General features: G+C 38.1%; 1 protein-coding gene across 1 annotated transcript in view; it reads right to left on the reverse strand.

Annotated features, from left to right (window-relative positions):
- The window catches only part of C11H1orf87 (chromosome 11 C1orf87 homolog), an 81059-nt gene extending 57723 nt beyond the window's left edge, over positions 1–23336 (reverse strand). The window contains exons 1-3 of the mRNA XM_003921492.4: positions 23225–23336; positions 22070–22202; positions 5347–5581 (exon numbers count right to left, since the gene is read on the reverse strand). Coding sequence (XP_003921541.3) covers positions 5347–5581; positions 22070–22176 — 342 coding nt within the window. The 5' untranslated portion in view covers positions 22177–22202; positions 23225–23336. The remainder of the gene's footprint in view (positions 1–5346; positions 5582–22069; positions 22203–23224) is intronic.
- Positions 23337–23673: the final 337 nt, after the last annotated feature.

The following is a 23673-nucleotide window of genomic DNA, read 5'->3' on the forward strand; positions in this document are numbered from 1 at the left end:
ATTTGGAAGGTATCCTAATATACATCCTATATATGTATGGTATATTAGGAATAGACCAAATTAAAATTTCTCATATACAAAACTACAATATGCCAGTGGGTTTTTACTGATTTTTTCTTTTCAGTTCCATTGGTCTTTCATGTATTCATGTGCCAAAACCACATTATTTTAAATATAGAGGCTTTTTGTTTTAACATCTGGAAATGGTACCTTACTCATTACTCATCGTGTTTTCTTCTTTTCAGGGTGTTCCTGACTATTCAAGCTTGTTTGTTATTCCAAATTAACTTGCTGATCAATTTGGCTAGTTGTAAAACATAAAACCTAATACTATTTTTTAATTGGAATCCCACCAAATTTGTAAATTACCTCAGGGAGGATTGACATTTGACTATGTTAACATTTTATGTACAAGAAAACAGCGTGCTTTTCCATTTGTTCAAATCTACTCTTGTGTCTTTCAGGAGTGCTTTATGTTTCATTCTCATAAAGATTGGACATTTCTTGTTAAGTTTATGCCTGGGCATTTGATTTATTTATTTAGTCAATTTACTTCTACATTTATTTGCTATTGTAAATTGTGCCTTTGCTTCCATTTTATCTTCTAATTCATTTTTGTTCACATATATGAAGGCCATTGATTTGTGTTATCAATGTTATAACTTTCTAGTTTGCCAAATTCTCTTAATTGTTGCAGTAGCATTTTTGTTAACTATCTTGAGATTTTAGACATACAATCTTATACTCTGAAAATAGTTTTTATCTCTTCCTTTATAAGTAATATGCCTACAATTTCTTTCTCTTGTTTAATTGCATTGGCAAATACCTCCAGCATAATATTAAAAGCCAGTGGAGACAGAGGGCACTCTTAACTTCTTCCAAACTGAAATGAGAAGGTCTCTAGTGTTTTCCCATTAAACTAGATGTTGGCTTTGAGCCAATATACAGAGAAAAGCATTTGGAGATAAAAATGAACAAGGAACAATTCTTATTCTCTGTGGTCTTACACACTTGTGGAAGGAGACAGAGAAGGAAAGTTTATTTTAATAGTTTGACAACATTCACCATAGAAGTATGCACAGAGTCACTTGGAAATACATTAGGAAAGGCATTTACCTCAGTCTTGGAAATCAGAAATAATGATTCTTGATAGAGCTGCTATGTAGTTGAGACACTTATATAATTATGAGTTAATCAAATAAAGATGGAGGGGAGAGAATTTTACCTAAAAAGAAGAGCATGGGCAAAGGATTTGATGTGAAAAGGAACGGAACTCTGTGGAATGTAATTTCAGCTTAGTGAGATATGAGGATGAAAGTGAAATAAAGAATAGACAAAGTTGAGCTAGAATACTAAGTTAAGGAGTTGGAATTTTATACCAGGGCAATGGGGATTTAATGATGGCATTTAAGTGTTTTAAGCAGAGTCTATATTTGATCAAGTTGTTCTTCCTAAAAAAGATAGCATATATATCCCTGCCCCATGCATGTTGTGCTTGGCCATGTGGTTTGCTTTGGCTAATGAGATGTTAGTGGATTTGACACAAGCAAAAAGCAAAGACTTAAAACGTACTTGTGTGATTGAGTTTTTTTCTCTTAAAACATTTCCATCATTATGAGAAAGACATGCCTTGAGGAGCTCACTGGATCCAGAACAAGAAAACACAAAGCAGAGCTGAATAAAATCCACAGTTTAGAGCCAAACCCAGCCCAAACCAACTGAGATAAATAAAAGCTGCTTAAGCTCACATCTGTAGATGTGAGCATAAATGATTATTGTTATAAACCACTGAGTAGTGGGGTGATTTGTTACACAGCAGTATTTATCACAATAGCTGACCAATACAGAGAGAGACATTTAAAGAGAGAAAAGTCAGTTTGAAGATAATGAAAATCTCCCTGGTGAGACATAATAGTGGTCTGATTATGGTTATGACAGAGGAAATAAAGAGAATGTTTTGAGAGACATGAAGGAGGTAGAATTTAAAGAACTCTGTGATTGGTTGGATATCAGGGTTAGGGAGAGAGAGGAGGAAAGTATGTTTAGGTTTCTTGCTGATACAGTTGAGAGAGGGGTGAGACCATTCAGACACAGACGATCAGAAGTCCAAGATCAAAGGCTCTACTTTGAGTTTGCTGAATCTGAGCTGCAAATGCACAGCCAAGTAGAAATGTCCTTGACATCTGTCTATTCATCTATAAAATAAAAATAATATCATGTGCCTTTACCTACCTTGCAGGGCTATTGTAGAGAATGAACAAAGGAAAACATACAAAAGGGCTTGGAAAAGAACATCTTCCCAATCAACTGTGACAATTATTAAAATTGAAGCACAAACACTTTCATTTTCATGCTACCAGATGCAAAAAGCACACGCCCATTTTATTTTTGAAACTTTGCTACTGAGTTTGTTGCTAGTCGTACATTCTTTTTTATTCTTCTGAGAGAAAGCAGTGCTGATACTTCTGAGAAATGATATAAACAATACATATCTTTTCAAAAAAAATACCCATAAAAGCAGAATTTGGAGGCACAAAGATCCTAGGGCTAGCAGTCAGAATAGCCAAGCTCTTTTCTTGTGAAACCTTGGAGCATTTCAGCTCCCTGGTCCTCTCATTCTTCCTTTGTGAAAGGAAGGTTTGTACTTGTTTGTTTCTAAGAGATCTCACTACTCTTACATACACAAAACGAGGGATTCTCTTAACATCTTCAGTGTTACTTACTTCCTACCAGTGAGACTCTTCGAACTTACTCTGTGATTTGGAAAAGAGTTTCACACTTTCTCGTCCTCACGCATGTTAGCTCAATCTTTATCAGCAACTTTTCTTTTGGAGCAAATTCAGCTGGTCCAGATTGCCTGTTACGTCCCAGGCAGGAAAGCTTATTTTCATCTATATGTGACTGATAAGGATGTAGAAGGAGTTCTGATTGGTGTGCTTTTGCACTGCGGCAGGATTTCATTTACCACTTAGTCAAGCTGGTAATGAGGGTCTCTGTACCAGGCAACTGTGGCTGCCATCTGGCAGGCCAGCACCACGCGCCCGCCCGGCAGACAGAACCAATTAGTCTGTCCCCACACCTCCCACAAGGCCTTCCTTGTTTGGTGGCTGGGTGTTAGCCCCCGCCGAACCTCCCACCAGAAACCCTGTTGAATTCTGGGAGGGGAGGGGCAAATTTTCTCCCTGTACTGCAGGGCTAGCAAATAATCCAGATCACAGAGGTCAAGAACAGCTTACCTAATGAACATGCTACGTATGGTAATGGCGAATGCAGAGTCCATGGAAGGAATGAGCAGCTTGATGTATTAGGAGGAGTGTCAAGAAACAGACTTCTATATATAAGAGGAAAACTAGAAATGGCTTAAGTGCCCATAAGGCGTTTGTTAAGTGAACTGTGTTATATCTGTAGAAAGGACTGTATACAGTTTGGTGACTAAGGACCTAGAACCTGGACTTGAATGTTGGGTCTGCCACTTCTCAGCTCTATGACTTTGAAAAGGCACTTGATCTCTCTGTTTCTCAGCTCTCTTAACCATGAACTAAAGACAGTAAGAGTTCCTACCTCACTGGGTGCTCGGGAATAGTACATTAGTTAATATCTGTAAAGAGCTCAGAATAGTTCCTGGCACATAGTAAATGCTATCCATCTAAGTGTTAGTTTTGAGTACAACTCTCACGGAACCATTAAAGATGATGCGTAGGATGATTTTTTTCACACCAAGGGAAGAATTTTTGATTTGAAGTGAATCAAGTAGGATAACAAAGAGTATATATAATGATTCTCATTCTCTATCTATGCATGGAGGAAAAAGGAAGAAGGGGAAAGAAAACCACTAGTGTTCTCTAGCTGATCTTTTTTTCTTATTTATGCTTGCCTTCTGTTTTTCAAAAATTGCTACATGATTATGCAATGTTTCATAATTAGAAAGATCAGTAACAATTTAAGTAAAGAAGAAAAAGAAAACCTAGACGAATATCTTATCGGCACACTTATGCGTCGCTTTATCCTTTCTGAATGTTGGTTTTATTGTCTATGCCATGGTGGTAGAAATAACAATGGCATCTGCCTCACAGGGTTAATTTAAAAGAATAAATAATAAAATTTACCTGGAAGCAATTAGTCAATAATAAAGTCTTTTACAACCATACGACCAAGGTCATTCTTTGGGAGCAAAAGCAACAAATGTAGTAATGCCAGAATCAAAATTAAGATAAACATTTCCAAGGTCTTTGGAAATTCATAATGGATTATATCACGTCTGCAGACTCACTATCTTTTGCTGTCAACAAGGCCTAAATTAAAGGACTCAGCCAAATGGAGACTAAGAGGCTTCAGTGTTGGCCCCATCTGTGCCGCTCATGTTTTGGGAAAGTCACTTTCATTTCCGGTCTTCAGTGTTCAACTAGAACTTACAGAGTATAGTCTGAGGTCCATAGATAGGCTGCTAACCACTCCAAAATTGGATCCTTTGCATGGTTCTTATGAGCACAAGATCAAAAATCCATAGGCATTCATTTTCTCATATGACTAAAGACTAGCTAGTAGTTCAGTGATTTGAAAAGGTCTATTAAAATTACAAACTAAAAATAGTTATGTTAGAGTTTACTGCAGACTCTAATTCAGTATTTTACTAAAATATCTGGCTGCCACTTAATGCTTGGCAGCATTGCAAAACTCCTACTCTATGTATCTGTTTAATTGCAATTTCAGCGATTTTGGAAATGGTACTTTGTTATCAATGAATCATTAGTTTCCCTTGATTTAGATCCAGTTTTCAATTGCTGCTTTATTTGCTTTTTAATTACAAATTACTAATCATATAGATTCATCATTATCAAGTTAGTTTGTTATGAATTGCTTGGTTGATTGTTAACAGAGTGCAGCGATATGTATTTCTATCAACAGAGTTTGGGGTCTGTAATTTTTTTTGTAATTAGACGTGGTTGCATTGTATTTTAAAAATAAATTACTATGTTTTTTATAATGTAAAAGCAGACAGACTCTTACCCTCCAACACGCCCCAACTTTGCATGTATAGTAACACTTATCACTGTATTATTGAGTATCACTGAGCTAACCACAGGCAGAGTAGGTTGACCAACTCCATTGGTTGCTATGACCAACTTCATTGGTGGTCATGACCAACTCCACTGTTGGACAGCAAAGATACAATATACAAAATGATCTTGAAATTCATTTTGAGATGAAAAAAATGATTCTAATTTCTATCTCCTGCAAAATATATCAATGGACATTTGTACAGTGTGTTTTTGTGTGAACCTATGTTTTTATTTGTATTTTCCTAATAAATTATCTTGATAAACTTGGTTATTTTTTGTTACTCACTTTTCCATCCAGGAATCTGCTATTATGTACTCCTGTTAGTAGTTTCTGGTTGTTTTCTGATTTCTGGTTGTTCTCTGTGTTTGTGTTCTCTTTCACATCATCTGGATTATCATTGGTTTGCTGATCAGTGAAGTTCATGGGAGCTGGGGGATCTCTGATCATCTGTCTTGCATTACCAGTCATTGGTTCCTGGTGCATTGTCTGAGTTTCTGTATTAAAGTTCTCATTCTCATTGCTGTGAAGAAAGAATTTTTTACTCTGTTACTCACAGGCAGACTCCGCATGCACTAAGCTGGCATGAGAATCGAAGGTGTTAGTTTGGTGTTGTGAACAGCAGTAACTCAGCACAGTGGAATGTGGAAGTAAATATTGGTTATTCGTCTATGTATCATAGCAAAAACATGTTATTAATTTTATCTTTTCAGTCTTTACCTTTTTCCTCACCCTCTTCCTCACACTAATAATCTATCCATCTGCTCCCAAGCCCTTACTGTAAGCAATGGTCAGTATAAAAATTGAACCCTAAAGGTTATCACATTTCTTACTTGTAAATGTAACAGGTGTTTTCAGCCTTAGAAAAGAAAGTCAAAACAGTTCATCAGCTCCAGTTCTGCTCTGTGCCTCTCCCCTTGACACTTCCTTTTCTCCTGGTAGCCTTTCATTTAAGTTTAATATTAAACAGAGAAAAGAAAGAAAAAAAAAAACTGTAGGATGATTTAAAGTAGTTCAAATAACAAACAAAGTTAAAGGTTCAACCTCATTTAATAACAAAAAGTCTTACCAATCAAAACAGTAACAAGGTACCCTTTTAAACACAGAAGACAGATATAATTCTTACAGTGGGTGACCTGGCAAAACATATTAAGGGTCAAGAAGTGGAAACTCAGACATTGCAGAACAATCTTTAGCATTTGTATGAAGGAAAAAAAAAATGCAAAAAATTGGAAAACTTTAAATAGTTGATAATAGGTAGCTGTTTGACTATTTCATTTTTTGCTCATGATAGGGTGTGTATAGTTATTAAAACAATTATGAATAATTTAATGAGACAAGTATACGTCCACTTATAAAAATAAGTGAAAATATGATTGTCTCAACTGTGTAAAATGCATGTATGTAATACGTGTGCCTATTCAATCTGGAAAACAATGGGCCAGAAGTTAACAGTAAGTGTCTCTGGGTAGTAGAACTCAGGGTATTACATTGCATTCTATTATACTACATCATGTCATATTATATTTTATAGTATTATTATCCTAAATTTTCTATGTAAGAAAATATTATTTTATAATCAGAAAAAATAAGTTTCAAATTAGCTATGCCTTGTACCTACAAGGCAGTCTATAAATTCTGGCTGTTCTTTATAGATACAATGGAAAATATCCATTTACAAGCATATAATGTTATCTGAATATAATATTCATTGATTTAAATAATACTTATTGAACTCCAATACTTGTTGATTTGAATAAGATCAAATAATGGGCAATAATTTGAATGTATGTATATTTTTATAGTCACCCTCTTGGTGGTGGTAGCACAAGAAGAAAAGAAGGCCCAGGAAAGAACTGTGATGGACACCCACATTTAAAGAGGAAAAAAGAGCCTTAAAAAGTGGTTTAAAAAATTTCCAGTGAAGTAGAATAGAAATTAGGAGAGTAGAAGGAAGACTTTGTAGAAAAGCAAGAGGATGTTTCCAGAGAGAGTACAACAGTATTGAATGCTGCTGAGAAAGGAAAATTCTGAAATGAGTCCATAGGGTTAGACATAAGGATGGAGTCAGGAATCTTGGTATGGGGAGTTTCAATGAGGTAATGTAGGTGGGTGCTAGACTGAAGTGGATTGAAGAAAGAGTGGGGTTAAGCAACTGTAGACAGGAAGTGTAAAGACCCCTTTGAAGAAGTTTGGCTGCACAAAGGGAGAAAGAGGGGGTGATGATTGATCTGGAATTTAGGGTTTCAGATAAGACTTTGTTATTATGTTCAAAGATGGTAGGGAGTTTAACCTGTGGAAATGCCAATGGTGAATAGCCAGTTGAACTACAGAAAAGGAGAGGATATCATTGATGATATAAGATGGACCTTGACAAGAGGATATGGGAGTCATTGAGAGGACAGAGGCAGAAAGGAAACCTCAGGATAAGGTTGTAAGAAAATAGGTAAGGCAGTAGGCAGATTCATACATTTGATGACAAGAGGTTGATCAAGTTGCTGACAGCTTGAATTTTCTCTCTGATAACAAGGTATGGTAACCTTGGGTCTCTGGAGTGGGATAGAACGTCTGAATTAAGGGCAGATGGTTCGGGAGAGCTGCTATGAAGAGTGGAAGAGAGATAATCAGAAAAATAAGACATGTTGGTTGGGCCAGCTGAGTGGCCAATTAAGGCTGGAGACCGCGGACTTTTGTGAAATCAGTTTGAGAGGGTGAATAGCACTTCACCCAGTAGTCCTCGCGGACATGCAGAGAAGGCAGACAGTAGGGCTCACAAAGAACTGGGGCTTTGCCAGAAAAACACACTCAAATGATAATAGATGGGAATACGAGAAGGAGATTGTATATTTGACAAATAGTTTTTGCAATGAGAGAAAACACGTATGTTCACTGCCCTGAAGAAATTCAAATTTCATTTGGTTGTCCAAAGAGTATGCAAACAATAAAGCTAACAACTGGTAAAACTTGATTCTAGAAGTCAGGATAGTGGTTACCTTTGAGGGGAGATGTATAGCCCAGAAGAAAGCCTAGTGGATTTCTGGGATGCTGGTGCTATTTTGTTTCTTGATCTGGATGTTCCTTGCACGAGTATATTATATTTGTGAAAATTTAGTGAATGGTAGACTTATGATGTATACTTTTATGTCAACATAGGTATATTATATTTCTATAAAGTATTAGATTGGTATAAAAATTATGTAAGTAATATGAAACATACCCAGTTAGCATATAAATAAATGCCAAATGGACATTGCAAGGATTCAGTACTATTTGAAGTTCATAAGAGACAGAAATAACTGTGATTTGCAATGGTTACAAAAATAATAGTATTGCTGAACATTTAACATGACAGCCACACTGTACTTATTTATATAAATTAGATTATGTATTCCTTAAATCAACACTATGGTCAGATGTTTCTATTATTCTTATTTTAGGATGAAAAAAATAAGACCAGGAAACTTGATGTGATTGGCCTAATTCTATTTACATGGCTTTTCAGTAGCGGAGCCAGGATTTAAACCTGTCTACTTCATTGCACAGACTCAGATCCTATTGCCAGTAGAGTCAGAGGAAGGTCCATGAGGTTTGGGATTACGTGAGGAGCTGAAAGTACAGGAGCAGATAACCAAAGTAGGAAGTGCAAGATTTGAAGGCAAAAATGGTCATGGGGCAGGGAGTTAACTCTTTTGGATAAAGGCAAGGACAATGGATTATTTTTGCTTTAATCACCTTCAAAAGCCTTTTGTGGGCTGTGTCAGGACAGAATTGCTGGAGAAATGTAAAACGTATCTGCCTGTCTTTTAGAACAGCCACTGTCGATGTAAAACCAAAAATAACCTGTTAAATCTGTTTCAAGTAAAAGCTGTATTTAAAAAAAAATACATAGCACTTTAAAAATTATGAAAATGACTCTAGCTGAGAAACGGCATGTGTCTGTGATTAGCACAATTTGTCAACACGCAGTGGTTGTTACGTTGTTCACAAACTCACAGTTCTTTCTTTTGGGCTTGTGTACTATCTACCTACATTACTGGAAATAGAAATTTGCCATTTCAAAAGACGGGGAAAAAAAAGCCATCAATACTATCTTGGAAGCAAGACACAGCTAGCTTCTGCATATGTACTTCTGACCTCAGCTGCTGCTCTGGGGGTGCCCTGAAGAGTTTAGTGTCATCCAGGAATGAGAGCAATTAATGAGGATTACTGTGTTGCTGGATGATAAACAAATGAGGAGAAAACTGTCCAATCGTTCCCTCTTTCACTGGGCTCTTTCTGCAAACCAGCCCATTAGAGTCACCCTCCACTAGAGCACAGAGTCTCAGGGTTAGAAAGAAACATTGCAAAGTCGTCTAGTAGCATCCCCTGCCCAAAGCAAGGTAGGGATCCCCCGCTGGCCCCACCTCCCATATAACTCCAGCTCACCAGATCTCACATTTGATTTGGATTACACCCCTGCTGACAACATAAAATCTCAAATGAAGGACCCAGGGGGCTTAGCAAAAGGTCACCAGATGCCATCTTAAAGGTCTGCCAGCCTTGGCAGCGACTCAATGCCACCAATTTCCAACTGTGCACCATCTAACAGGCCCTGAACCCTCTGGAGAAGACAGCCTCGAGTGTGCCAACACAGTGAATGGGGATCTAATTTCAGTAAATGAAAGCATGTTCTTATTTGTAAGTAATAAGAGATAATCAAGACAACCAGACTTTTCTCTTTTTAAAAAGACAATAAAAAATAAAATCGGAAATGGGCGGGGAGTACAGCTGAAAAACCTCACTGAACGCCACATGGAAACTGAAATGTGAATCCTGTGCTAATGCAGCTAATGTTATTGTGTCAAAGTATGAAGGTTTTTTCTCTTTTGCCTTTTTATTTGTTTTATGCCATGGAGCCACACCATGTATTAATATCATAGAAATTTAGTCTTCAAAAAGATCTTAAAAATACTTTCATTAGACTCCCAAACCTATACTTGAATCATTTCTTTAGCAATGTAATTATTTTAGCTAATATGCTCTACCTAAATGCTTATGTGTGTCAGTTGCCACACATAAATTCTTTCACATTGTGTGACTGAGAATCTCTGATTTCCAGGTTCTAAGCTGCAAGATGAGAAAAAATAATCCTTATCAAGATAAAATGTATAAAATATTGAGCACCAAGCCTGGTGTTCCTCCACCAGCCCTGGACAAATAATAATTTTATGTGAATCATAAGTTAAAGGGCTAGCTCCTTTATATACACACTCCTCATCACTCAGGTACAAAGTCATGCTTCTTTCTCTGGACTCCCAAAACTTTCTTTATTGACAGGCAAAACTAAAGTTCAAAAAGTCAAGGTTTCGTAGTAGATAGGAACTGAAGAAAATCTATTTAAATAGATAAAAAGAGAGATAATTAATGCAATCTCTCTGGCCACCTTGTTATTTACCAAACACAGTAAATACAAATTTTAGAAATTACCCCCCCTTTTAAAAAACAAAGATTAATTTGTATTAAAAATCTGTTCTGATAAAGCAGAATTCTTCTCAATCACATTCCTTAATTTTACAGAAAACAAAACAAAACAAAACGCCAAACATTGTTGCATCGTAATGTTCTCAGGTGGATTATTCCCAAGAGCTTTATGGACAGTGCAGCTTTGCCAGTCTGGAGCCAATGTTTATCAGCTAAAATGTAAATCTTGGAGCCAATATTTAATGGCTTGAAATTTAACGTCTTTTGCACTTGCATTCTCTCCTGTTTTCCTTTTGCAAGTCTAAGCAAAATGACTGTGCAACTGCCTGGCCTGTTCACCAATGATCTCTGTGCTGTAGGGCACAGTTTCTGAGCCAGGTCTTCCATCCATGCTCTGAAAGGATGCAGCATAAACAGTTCTTTGCATCACGTCTGGATGCATCCACATGGTCTGTGGGAATGAGGAGCAATCATTATTGCTATGTTATTTTGTTTAATCAGATTGAACTAAATCAGGAATATGTAAAAAGATGTTGGATTTTAAAAAAATACTCTATCAATATAAATCAGTTATCTCAAAATCTTAGCTGGCAAAACTAAAGGTGGCCAAATATTATTGTATCTCATTACGTAAAGCTTCCATATACACACACGGGAAGTTTTGCTTTGTTTTGAAACACAGATTGATTGTAATCAACCTTTCTAATCTCTTAAGAATTTTTTCTGTGGGAAGAAAGTTGCCCAGATACTATGGCAAGAGACTGAAGGCACAGTCTGTCCCAGCATAATAAATAACTGATTACTTAGTTGTAAAAATGATAGCAAATAGATTTCCTGGTTACTTAGTTATAGCTATTATATATTTATTTACTGATTGCTTAGTTATAGAAATGACACCAAATAGATATAGATTCAATCACATAATCAATTATATTATCAATGTTATTACATCATATTCTCTATTAATCTTTGCTTCAGTGCAGGAACACTTTAGTCTTATACTATAGACATAATCCGGTGAAATATAATTTGGAACTGAAGGGACATTGTGAGAAGTGATCAGGAGGCGAGAATAAATGCCTTGCTGTAAGGCCAACACCTGGGAAGGTACCTGTTACTTAGCGGGCAGGCCTTGTAGTAACACCAGCCAGCGTCTAGGGAGGAGCAGGCCGTGAGGGGGCGTTTCCCTTTCACTGGGGAGTTTCTGAGATAAATCTGCTCTGCCAGCTCTTGAGGAAGGTCTGACACTAGTCAGGCCAGCCCGCAGACATCCAGGGGTTTAAACACCTCTCCGTGATGCTATACTCCAATGATCACCATCCTTGTCCACTTTCATGTTCCACTTTTCCACCCGATGTTTCCCTGTAAATTTTTAGAATCTGTGAGAAGTAAGAATAGAGGAATCCTAAAGGCCTTTTGATCTCTCTGATAAGTACATAGAAAGCTACTGACGTGTGTGCCTCCCCTCCTCGAAGTGGCTACCTGAGAGGGAGGGGGCCCTCTGCACTGTACCCACGTGACCCTCTGTACTGTGCCCACGTGGCCCAGCCGTATCGTTGGAATGTGATTTGTTTGACCCCTGTCAATCACTCTCCTGACCCTGCCCCTCTGCCTTGTATACAATAAATATCAGCGCGTCCAGGCATTCCGGGCCACTGATGGACTCTGGCCTTCGGTAGCAGTGGTTCCCCAAGCCCAGATGAATTACTCTCTTATCTCTGTGTTCTTCTTTCTTTTCTACGATCTATAGTCTCCGTACACAAAAGAACACCCACAAGACCCTGCGGGGCTGGACCCTGCATTTTTCCAATTGACAAAATAACGCAGATATCTTTACAGGCCAATACTTCCATATCTACACCAACATTTTAAATGTCTAAGGGTATTTCACTATATAGATGTACAAGAGTTTATTTAATTTGTCCTATATTGTTGAACATTAATTTGGTTTCCAAATTTTTTCTTTTATTTCGCTCTTGTTGCCGAGTCTAGAGTGCAAGGGCACAATCTTGGTTCACTGCAACCTCCGCCTCCCGGGCTCAAGAAAGTTTCCTGTCTCGGCTTCCCAAGTAGCTGGGATTACAGACATGCACCACCACGCCTAGCTAATATTTTGTATTTTTAGTAGAGACGGGATTTTCTCCATGTTGGTCAGGCTGGTCTCAAACTCCCGACCTCAGGTGATCCACCCGCCTTGGCCTCCCAAAGTGCTGGGATTACAGGGGTGAGCCACCGCATCCGGCCTTCCAAATTTTTATAATTTAAATGTTGCTGCTCTGCTGGAGATGTTGCTTTTACACGTATATCCTGACCAACATTTTCAACCACAGAAAATTGACCTCTGTGAACTTACTTTATCAACAGTGCCCATGAGGCTGGACATAGTGGCTCACACTTACAATCTCATACTTTAGGAGGCCCAAGTAAGAATATCACTTGAAACCAGGAGCTCCAGTCCAGCCTGGACGACATGATCAGACCCCATCTCTACCAAAAAAAAATAAATAAAAAAAAATTAAAAAAAATGTGGGCATTGTGGTGTACACCTGCAGTCCCAGTTTCTTGGAAAGCTGAGGCAGGAGGATTGTTTGAGCCCAGGAGTTCCAGGCTGCAATGAGCTCTGATCCCTCCATTGTACTCCAGCCTGGGTGATGGACTGAGATCCTGTTTCTAAGAAAAAACAGTGCCTATGCCTTATGATTCTGGGTGGTTTGGGCCAATAGGTAGCCCCGGCAGGAGGAGCTTTCCTCCCTGCAAAGTTGACTCGGGCTACCTGTGTCTCTTGACCAAAGGTCACTCTACTTTTCTCAAGATAGTCCAAGCTACAGAATATTTCCTTTAGTTTTGGTAAGATTCCCCTCCTCTCCTCTCTTCAGACCTAGTGCTCCTACCAACCTTGCAGCTTCTAGCTGGTTATTTCTACACCATACCTTGCAGTTCGCTTCATCTCAGCATACGTCTTTGTAATTAGTCCTTTTAAACTAAAGCCATCCTAGTTTGAGTGTATAATCTGTTTCCTGTTGGGACCCAGACACAACACACATTTTTGTGTAAATCTTTGTAACCAAACCATTACACTCATCCATAATTGTTTCCACAGAATTGATTCATAGATACAGATTTTATGCTAAAGTACATATACTTTTAAGGCTTTCAATATGTGCACTTTAAAAAATACACTATCATATGAGTATTTTCTCCAAACACCTGCCAGCCCTGGGTATATTCATTATAAAAACATTCCTAATTTGATTTATAAAAAATGATATTTCATGACTATTTAGATTTCTTTTATTATCATGCAGGTTGAATCTCCTCCCACATAACTGTTGTCCCTTTTTATTTCTCCTATTGGCTGTCTAGGTCTATTCCCAGCTATTGAAATCTGGCTGTTCATCTTTTCCCATTGATTTGGAAAAGCTCTATATGCATTTAGGAGTTAATTAATTTTCTGTCACATATGTTGTAAACAGTATTTTGTTTTTGACTTTGACTTTGTATTATATTTTTTGAAATACATAGATTCAAATGGTAAAAGTAACTGTTACCTCATAGTCTCAATATTTGGAACCAATGGGCACTTACAAGTTTTCCAAAACATTTATTTACTATTTGCTCACATAATGCTCTGTACTCTTATTTACAGACTTATGACTAGAACAACAGCATATTATGCTTCTTTATACTTCTCACAGAGCCTAGAATAAACACATAAACAAAAACAAACAAAAATGATTCTAGGATATTAATACAGAAGCAGTTTAATGCAGTGGAAAGGGCTTAATAGAAGTATGATTTTAGCATATTACTTTATCATTTTGAACTGGTAAAAATGGAGATAACTATCTTCTGTGATATTATTGTTCAGTTTTAATGAGAGATTGAGTTCATAGATATTCAGCTATTGTGTAGATTACATAGTGTGAAAAGTAATAAACTAAGATAAGGTTTATTGATTAGTTGTTTCTAAAAAAATAATAAATGGGATACTTAAATTTTTCAATCACAAAATTTATCCATAGTTTATGTACGAACTATAATTGTTCACTGCTACCATATCCTGCCTAGATCATTGTAATAACTATCTAAATGCTTTCTCTCTTTTTATTTGTGTCACTCCCAAGTTGCTCACCACTTAGCAGGCAGAAGTATCCGTTAGGGAACATAAATACAATGTCAGGATCCTTGCTTTCAATTTTCCAGTGGTTTTCCATACTACCTAGAACAAAATCCAAAGTTCCTACTATGACCACACTGGCCATAACCTGAGCCCCGTTGGCTTCTCTGACCTTATTTCCTGCCCCTCTCCCCGTTCTCCACTGTGCTCCACAATGATTTTCCTGCTCTTTCTTAAACATACCAAGAGGCTTTATTTGACTATTCTCTCTCCTTAGAATGCTGTTTCTTCAGCTATTTGGATGATCTACTTCCTCTGTAGGTCTGTGTAGTCACTAGGATGTAGGTGAATACCTGTGGTATCACTTGGTGCAGGTTGGACCTTAGAGGCAGGAAAGCAGCAGGTATATGGGTTCCCTGATCCTGAGCATTGCACTCCTGGTGAGGGATGATGTTCTAGTTTTTATGAGTGTGATGGCCAATAATAAGTGTCAACTTGATTGGATTGAAGGATGCAAAGTATTGATCCTGGGTGTGTCTGTGAGAGTGTTACCAAAGGAGATTACCATTTGAGTCAGTGGACTGGGAAAGATACACCCACCCTTAATCTGGGTGGGCACCATCCAGTCAGCTGCCAGGACAGCTAGAATATAAAGCAGACAGAAAAACATGAAAAGGCTAGGCTGGCCTAGGCTCCCAGCCTACATCTTTCTCCCTTGATGGATGCTTCCTGCCCTCCAACATTGGACTCCAAGTTCTTCAGTTTTGGAACTCAGACTGGCTCTCCTTGCTCTTCAGCTTGCAGACAGCCTATGGTAGGACCCTGTGATTGTGAGAGTTAATGCTTAATAAACTCATATATATATATATATATATGTCTCCTATTAGTTCTGCTCCTGACTAATGTAATGAGCAAGCATGAGGCAACCTTATACAAATATATATATATATATTGCTTGGGCTCCAGGTGGTCAACTTAGGTGCCATCTGTTTGTAACAGTTAATAAAGAGAATGCCAGATGCCCAATATCTGGCAAACTTGAGGCCCGTGAATAGTTGCAGCCTCTTTTTCTGGAGCAGGGGAGGGAAGAAGATACTATTAACTTTATGGAGAGTTTAAATCTGGTAGAGCCATATCCACTTGGATTAAAGCTGGACTACTCTTAGCTCACTGCTAGCTAACTTGGGATAATTCTCATTGCATAATTCTAGCTGTTATCTCCACACAGTCTCAGTTCAACTATCTCTTGCTCAGAGACAGCTTCTGGGAACACCCTTTAAGAGCTGATAGACCCTTAGGTTCCTTTATTTTTCCTTCTTTCACTATCTCTACATGAATAATCATTGTTTATCTGTCTATTATGTGTTTAATATCATTAGAACTTTAGGTACACTTCTGTGTCTCCACAGCTTGGCACTCAGTAGATGCTCAGTTAATATTTGTGAAAAAGAAGTTGATGGAATTCCATGTATGCATTAATTTCTAAAACTGTTAACATTAACACTTAAAGAAGTTTAAGACAAGTCACAAAGAATTTATTATTATAAAACGTTTTGGGGGGTTCAAAAATGACAGTATACAGGCTCTAGGACAATCACGTGGGAAAATGCCAGAACTTTGCATTACTTGGCTATAAATATCAATGCAAATTGCAGGCAAACCTCAGAGATTTGTGGTTTGGTTCCAGAGGGCTATAATAAAGCAAATATCACAATAAAGTGATTCACATACTTTTTTTTTGGTTTCACAGTGCATATAAAATTATGTTTACACTGTACTATATACTCCGTTACATGTGCAGTAGCACTGTCTAAAAAACAATGCACATACCTTAATTTAAAATACTTTATTGCTAAAATGTGCTAATAATCATCTCTGAGCCTTCAGCAAGTCCTAATCTTTCTGCTAGTAGAGGGGCTTGCCTCAGTGTTGATGCCTGCTAACTGATGAGGGTGGTAGTTGCTGTAGGTTGTGGTGGTTGTGGCAATTTATTAAGACAACAATGAAGTTTTCTGAATCCATTGACTCATCACTTTATAAAAGATTTCTCTGTAACATATATAGCTTTCTGCTCCCTGTAGATTTATTAAAACAATTTGTCTATCTTCCTTTGATTGTGTATTAAAAACTGTTGAATAAGAACAGGATCAGACACACAAAATCCTCCCCACCTCCAACAAGTTGTGTTTGTATCAGTTGTTCCATTACCGCTTCGGTGGTACATCACTTATCTCAACACTATCCAATCTAGAGTCATCTGCTTTGCTTCAGGCCTTTGTGAGAAAGATGTGCCCAATGGCTCACAAATCAACACCTACTGTCTTTAACATTCTCTTCATTTGGGCAATGATTGGAATGGAACCATTTTGGCATTATCTATTTTTAGTTAATGCCTACCTACTCTTGGTGATCATCACTTTCTTTTTTTTTTTTTCTTTTTTTTTTTTAGAATAAAAAAGAGGAAGAAAGAGAAAGAGGAAGAGGGAGAGAGGATGGGGTATTGCTTTATTGCCCAGGCTAGAATGCAATCTAAATATGGGTATGCCTGTAATTGTCCTTAATAATGGAGATATAAAAGAAAATGAGGGAAGAGAATAACAAACAAGGAGCCAACCAAGATTTCGTTTAAACTTCTAAGTTGATATGATGTGGTACTGATGAGAGTGTATATTTTGTATATTTACAGTGGAGAGTTCTATAAATGTTAATTACATTTACTTGTTCCAGATCTGAGTTCAAGTCCTGGATATCGTTGTTAATTTTCTGTCTCACTGATCTGTCTAATATTAATGTTGAAGTCTCCCACTATTATTATGTGGGAGTCTAAGTCTCTTTATAAGTCTTGTATGTCTGCGTATTCCTGTATTGGGTGCGTATATATTTAGAATCTTTAGCTCTTCTTGTTGTTGCATTGATCCTTTTATCATTATATAATGTCCTTCTTTGCTTCTTTTGATCTTTGTTGCTTAATTGTAACTTCTGCTTTATATTTATTTATTTTAGCTCTCTGGTTGGTTGGTAAATCCTTCTCCATCCCTTATTTTGAGTCTTTGTGTATCCTTGAATGTGAGATGGGTCTGGATGCAGCAAACTGATGGGTTTTAGTTTTTTATTCAAATTGCCTGTCTGTCTTTGGATTGGGGGATTTAGTCAATTTAAATTTAGAATTAATAATAATATATGTGAGTTTAATACTGCCATTTAATATTAGCTGGCTATTTTGTCCATTAGTTCATGTAAATTCTTCATTATATTGATGCTCTTTTTGATAATTTTTTAGAAAGGCTGATACTGTTTGTTCCTTTCTATGTGCAGTGGTTCTTTCAGAAGCTCTTGTAAAGCAGGCCTGGTGGTGATGAAATCTCTGAGTGCTTACTTATTCACAAAAAACTTTATTTTTCCTTCACTTGTGAAGCTTAGTTTGGCTGGATGTGAAATTCTGGGTTGAAAGTTCTTTTCTTTAAGGATGTTGAATATTGGCCCCCACTCTCTTCTGGCTTGTAGGGTTTCTGCTGAGAGACCTGCTGTAAGTCTGATAGGCTTCCCTTTGTGGGTAACCTGACCTTTCTCTCTGGCTGCCCTTAGTATTTTCTCCTTCATTTCAACCCTGGTGAATCTGATGATTATGTGCCTTGGAGTTGCTCTTCTTGAGGAATATCTCTGTGGTGTTCTCTGTATTACCTGGAGTTGAATATTATCCTGCCTTACTAGGTTGGGAAAATTTCATATTTTATTTTCGCAATTAATATATTTAATTCTTTGACCTAAAGTTTTGCCAGAAATTGCCCAGAAGCCCCTGACTCTGTAGTGTTATTACTAGCTTCTATCCCCTTTTTGAAAATGAGAATACATGTCTCCTGTCACATGGCACGTTACTCATCAGGGTTCCATAGTAACATCTGCATGCTATTTGAACAGCATGGGCCTTTAGATTTGGATTTATTTAAAGCAACTAAGCATTATATTTCTAGATCTTTATTTTTCTTGGCAGCCATGTTACTCTAATTTATTTAATAAGCTTTTACCATGTACAAGATTTTATCCTCTGTTCTGGGGATACAGTTGTGCACATACGATTTACAGTGAAATAGGGAGACAAAAATGCATAAGAAGTTGTAAGCATATATTAATCCTTACAGGAGTTACAGGTACCCCCAGATGGGGCAGGCAAATATGAGTTTGGTGGTGGCAGCACATCATTAGATTTTCATTTAAGAAAAATCACACTGGCCATACTTGAGAATGGGGCTTCTCAAACTGGAAGGTGCGGAGGAGTCACCTGAAAATCCAGGTTTAAAGTAAGATTCTGATTCATACATCAGGAAGGGAGCTGAGGTCCTGTTTCTAACAAGTTCCCAGCTGAGACTGATGCTGGAGATCCATGGACTACATATTCAGGAGCAAAAGCTTTAGCGCGTCAGTTAGAGAGCCTGAAGATTGGAGACAGAGAACTAGGTTGGAAGCCGTTATAGAGACCTAGGAGGAAGACGATGATGGCACAACTGAGAGGAAACTTGTTTCACTCTTTGAAGCCTACAGATGAATCTCCTTTGTGAAACATATGTACGCTAAAGATAAGTATTTTTCTTTGATCTGTGAACAATTACACAGTTTAACTTAAGGAAGGAGGGAAGGAGAGCTCCATTCCAGTTTTAGTTCTTAATAATCAGCCTGGAATTTCAGGCGCTCACTTTAAGACCACTGAGGGCTTCGTTATCTCATCTTATCTGGAAAATGGGAGACTGGTTGTTATGGGTTGAACTATGGCCCTGCCAAGATTCCTGTGTTTATATTCTAACCCCATACCTCGGCATGTGATCTTATTTGGAAATATGGTTATTACAGAGGTAACGAGTTGAGATGAGGTCATATTAGATGAGGGTCGGCCCTTAATCTAATGGATTGGTGTCTTTATAAAAAGGGGAAATTGGACAAGATGCAGATGCAGGGAGAAAGCCAGGTAATGCTTGGAGATATGCTGCACAAACCAAGGAACTGCCAGAAGCAAAAGGAGGCCTGGGACACACAGGTTCTTCCCTGGCATCTTCACAGGCACCCTCTATGGACACTTTGACCTCAGACTTCTGGCCTCCAGAACTTGAGACCATGAACATCTGTTGTTCGAAGCCACCCAGTTTGTTATATGTGATTACAGCAGCCCCAGTAAGCTAATTTAGTGGGCTGCATCTGCAAGGCCACCTTCGGGTCTGACATACTATCCCATCATCAACACATATCCTACAGGAAATTGTACATTTTTTTTTTTTTTTCGTTTTGGAGATGCCTTTCTTTTTTGATGCTTACTTATACTTCTTAAGTGAATTTTTACTAATAGGTTCCACTTATTCACCCCAAAGAAAATACCCTCTTTAGGCCCTAGTTTACGAGGACAAACACTTTTGGGAAGACAGATTCTGTGACATGAATGACATGACAGTGGCAGCGCTTTCCTTACCTGAGCAACAAGAAGCCTTTTAAGAATTGCTTAGTTTTAAACCCACAAGAATGTTTTAGCAATGTATATTAATTACCCTATGTCACCCCAGCAACAGTAACATGAAATCTATAGGAAACACAACAAACAAAGACCTGTCTTACTGCCTTAAAAAACACGAGTTTTTATAGTATAATAGGAGAGAGATAACTGAATCTTTTATTTTACAATTAATTTAGCTGATTTAATGCACTCTTTCTTTTTCCTGGTTCCTGAAGTTTAGAAAACAAAATGGGAAAAGCCACCTTCCTATAAGACAAAGCTAAATCTTCACTATTTAAAAAATTAAGGACTCCTTCCCACTTTCCATTTAAAAACATATTAAGCGCCATACCCTTGGAAAAAGCAAGGGGTTTCAGAGAGAATAAAGCTAAACCAACAACCTAAGGAAGGAATGGAATTAGAAATAATATAGTCTTGCAGGTAGAAGATCTGAGACAGGTGTTCAAACTAATTTTATTTACTTTTCTTGACAGTGACAGGGATTTGACAGATCTCAAAATAATCACTTATCATGTGACAGTGTCTTAGTTTCCTCATCTACAAAACAGACATAAACTGCGTCATAGGCATAGAATATAAAAGGGACATCAAGCATTTCCCAGAAAGAGGTTTGATTTTTTTGTTACATGTTTTATAGCTATAGAAAGACATCAGTAATGATAGCATAATTATTTACTAAGCATGTTGTTTATGATAGACACTGGAAAGGTGCTTTTCATACTTTTTCTCCTTTAATCCTCACAATAACCCTACTACTAGATAGGCGTTGTTTTATATATGTAGAATCTAAGGCCAAAGATGTTAATTCATTTTTCCAATGTCAAAAAGCAAGAAAGAATCATACCTAAGATTCAAATTCACACTTCTCAGCTCTGTAGAGATCCTAAATGTATGACTCACCTGCTACAAACCTCAGTTCCTATGCAGTGGCAGACATGAACTGATTATAGCAGTCACTTTGGAATCTCTCTAGACCTTACAATATTGATGATGGGGAGGTAGAACTAATGTGCCTTTCTAAAGCCTTATTAAAGCTTGCACTTCATAACAGCAGTCTTGATGACTTGCATTCAGAGATTTTGATTCAGCAGACCTTGAATTGGATCCTGAATCTTTATTTTTAAGGACTCTCCTGGTGATTCTGATGATAGTCAGGTTTAGTAAAAATTGCTTCTTGCACTTATGTTCAATGATACCATATCTTTGTATATTTGTTCAGTCTATGAGTGTCTGAAATTGAAGATAGAGCCAAGGAAGTAATCCTAGGATGGAAAAGCAATTTTTGACTAGCTACTACTTATGGAATGTCTACTGTAAGAAAGATCCAGTACCTTCCCTTCTTTTTGGAGCCACCAAAGCTCTGTAAGAAAGAGCTAGTGCTGAAACATCTAATGAATATTAGAGAGATCTGAGTGTTGTCTCTTAAATGTGACTGTGATGGGTTTGGAAGAGAAGAAAGGCATTTTAGCCATAATCTGAGAATCCTCTACTTAGAGGAGTATCAAATACAAACAGGAGTAAGTGAAAACCTTACAGTTTATGATTCTATATTAATCTTACACCTTTAATCCACAATAAATTGACTAATAAACCTCCCCCACTCTGCCCAAAATTACTACATGTGGTAGATTACAAACTCGATGAGAAAAAGCAGCAATGCTCCATTAGTATTTATAAATGTGGCAATGTTCATATTTCCCATCTATTTGGAAAATCAGCCCAAGTAATTAAGGAGTATGGGGAATTATAAAGATGAAAAATATCAGGAAAACAGCGCACATGGAAGTTATCAACACTATTTTACTTCTACTGTTGCATCTTAATGACTTTGCTTTCCTTGGATGGCATTTTTTAACTTTAAATTTCTGGGCTAAAACAAAATAATAAAACTTTATTATTATCCAAGCAACATAGATATTTTTCAAATATGGACTTACATCTTTGGCTTCTCCACGAGGTATCGAAAATGTTTACTTCCAATGATTTTCACCATAATCTCAGGCATTGCATCTGATCCATGGGGAGTCTTCCACACTGCAGACATGATTCTCTTCAAAATCCCTTCAGATCCTTAGGGATGAAAATAAGTAAATTATTCCTCTTGATTTTCCATTAGGGAACTGCATCATCCTTGTCAATAACAACAAACAATAATAATAGGAGAAAGTGCTTCTCCTATGTTACCTCACTTAACACTCCTAACAAAGGCATGAGATAGAGACTTTTAATTACTGTTATCATTTTTGTTTTATAGTTGAGGAAACAGGCAAAATGTAGCTATGTGACTTTACTCACATGGCATCGCATCACTGGTAATTAGCAGACTTGGGAATCTCACTTAAGTGGTCTGCACCTCTTAAGGAAGGTAGGTGACTCTACCTTCCCTGTACTACAGGATGGTAGTACAAGGTCAGAGCAGAAACTAGGGCATTAGTGTAACATATGAAGAATCCATGTTCAGTTCTGATGTTTAGTTTTCCCATTTATGAGATCAGCATAATTCTGGGTCTGTTTTCAGGGATGTGGGAGTGAATCCAAGGAGATAATGCATCTGAAGGAAACCCGCACACAAGGGAGAGATACTTTTGTTGTGATCGCTGATCTCTTTCTACAACAATCCAAGGAATCCGAAATTTAATTCCTGCACAAGATAAGCACTGGGTGTTTAAACAGAGTGATGCCAAGGGAAACTCAGAAGTTCAGTAGACCTGGCCACAAGCTGAACACTCCCTTTTAGAATCACCCAGAGACTGAAAGGGCTTTAGAAATAATTCTACTGCAAAGGCGCCTTCACAGATTGGAAAACTAAGGCCCGGAGAGGGTGTGTTATCTGACAAGGACCACGGAAAGAATGAAGGGCAGGACTGTTTCCAGTATTTGAGTCTGATGGCTAGGCCACAGTTCGTCTCCAACGTCCAATACTAAAGACCTGCTGTGCGAGGGCAACCCCCCAATCCCAGGGACCTGCAACCTCTTTGCACCTGCCTGGAATCGTCCAGACCCAGAATTAGTGATCCTCAAGTCCCCTCCCTGCCCGAAGCTGCGCGTCTGCCCTGAGATCGTTCCTCGGAGAGAACAGAGAGGGGCCTTACCGCTAGGGCGGCCTTCCCACCCTGGCAGCTCAGAGGTGCGCGGTCCGTGCTTCTGGGGGACGGACGGGCGTGGGGACTGAGCCCCGGAATCCGGCCAATCACAGGACCTGCTTTGCGGGCGGCGCCTGTTCCGCCCTGGTCGCCAAGGACGCAGAAGGCTGTTTCTGGGCGGGGACCAGGTTTTTCTCCGCTTCCGAGGCAATGAACCCAGGTTGTGGCTGCTGACGGGTGAAGAGCCTAGGTGTTTTTGATCTGTGCCGTCTGTCTTCCTCGGAGATCTACGGGTGTCCTTCTAGAGGCCCGTCTCGCTCGCCTGTGTGCTCACTCTTGTCCTGCCCTTCCTCTGAGGCTTCGTTTGCCTTTGTGAGTTTGCACATAGTTGAGATTCGAGGTTCAAATCCACACGACTCCACGTTATGGCTTGAGTAAATCCCTTCTGTTTCCCGAGA

Source organism: Saimiri boliviensis, chromosome 11, assembly GCF_048565385.1.
Source record: "Saimiri boliviensis isolate mSaiBol1 chromosome 11, mSaiBol1.pri, whole genome shotgun sequence".
Classification (NCBI taxonomy): domain Eukaryota; kingdom Metazoa; phylum Chordata; class Mammalia; order Primates; family Cebidae; genus Saimiri; species Saimiri boliviensis.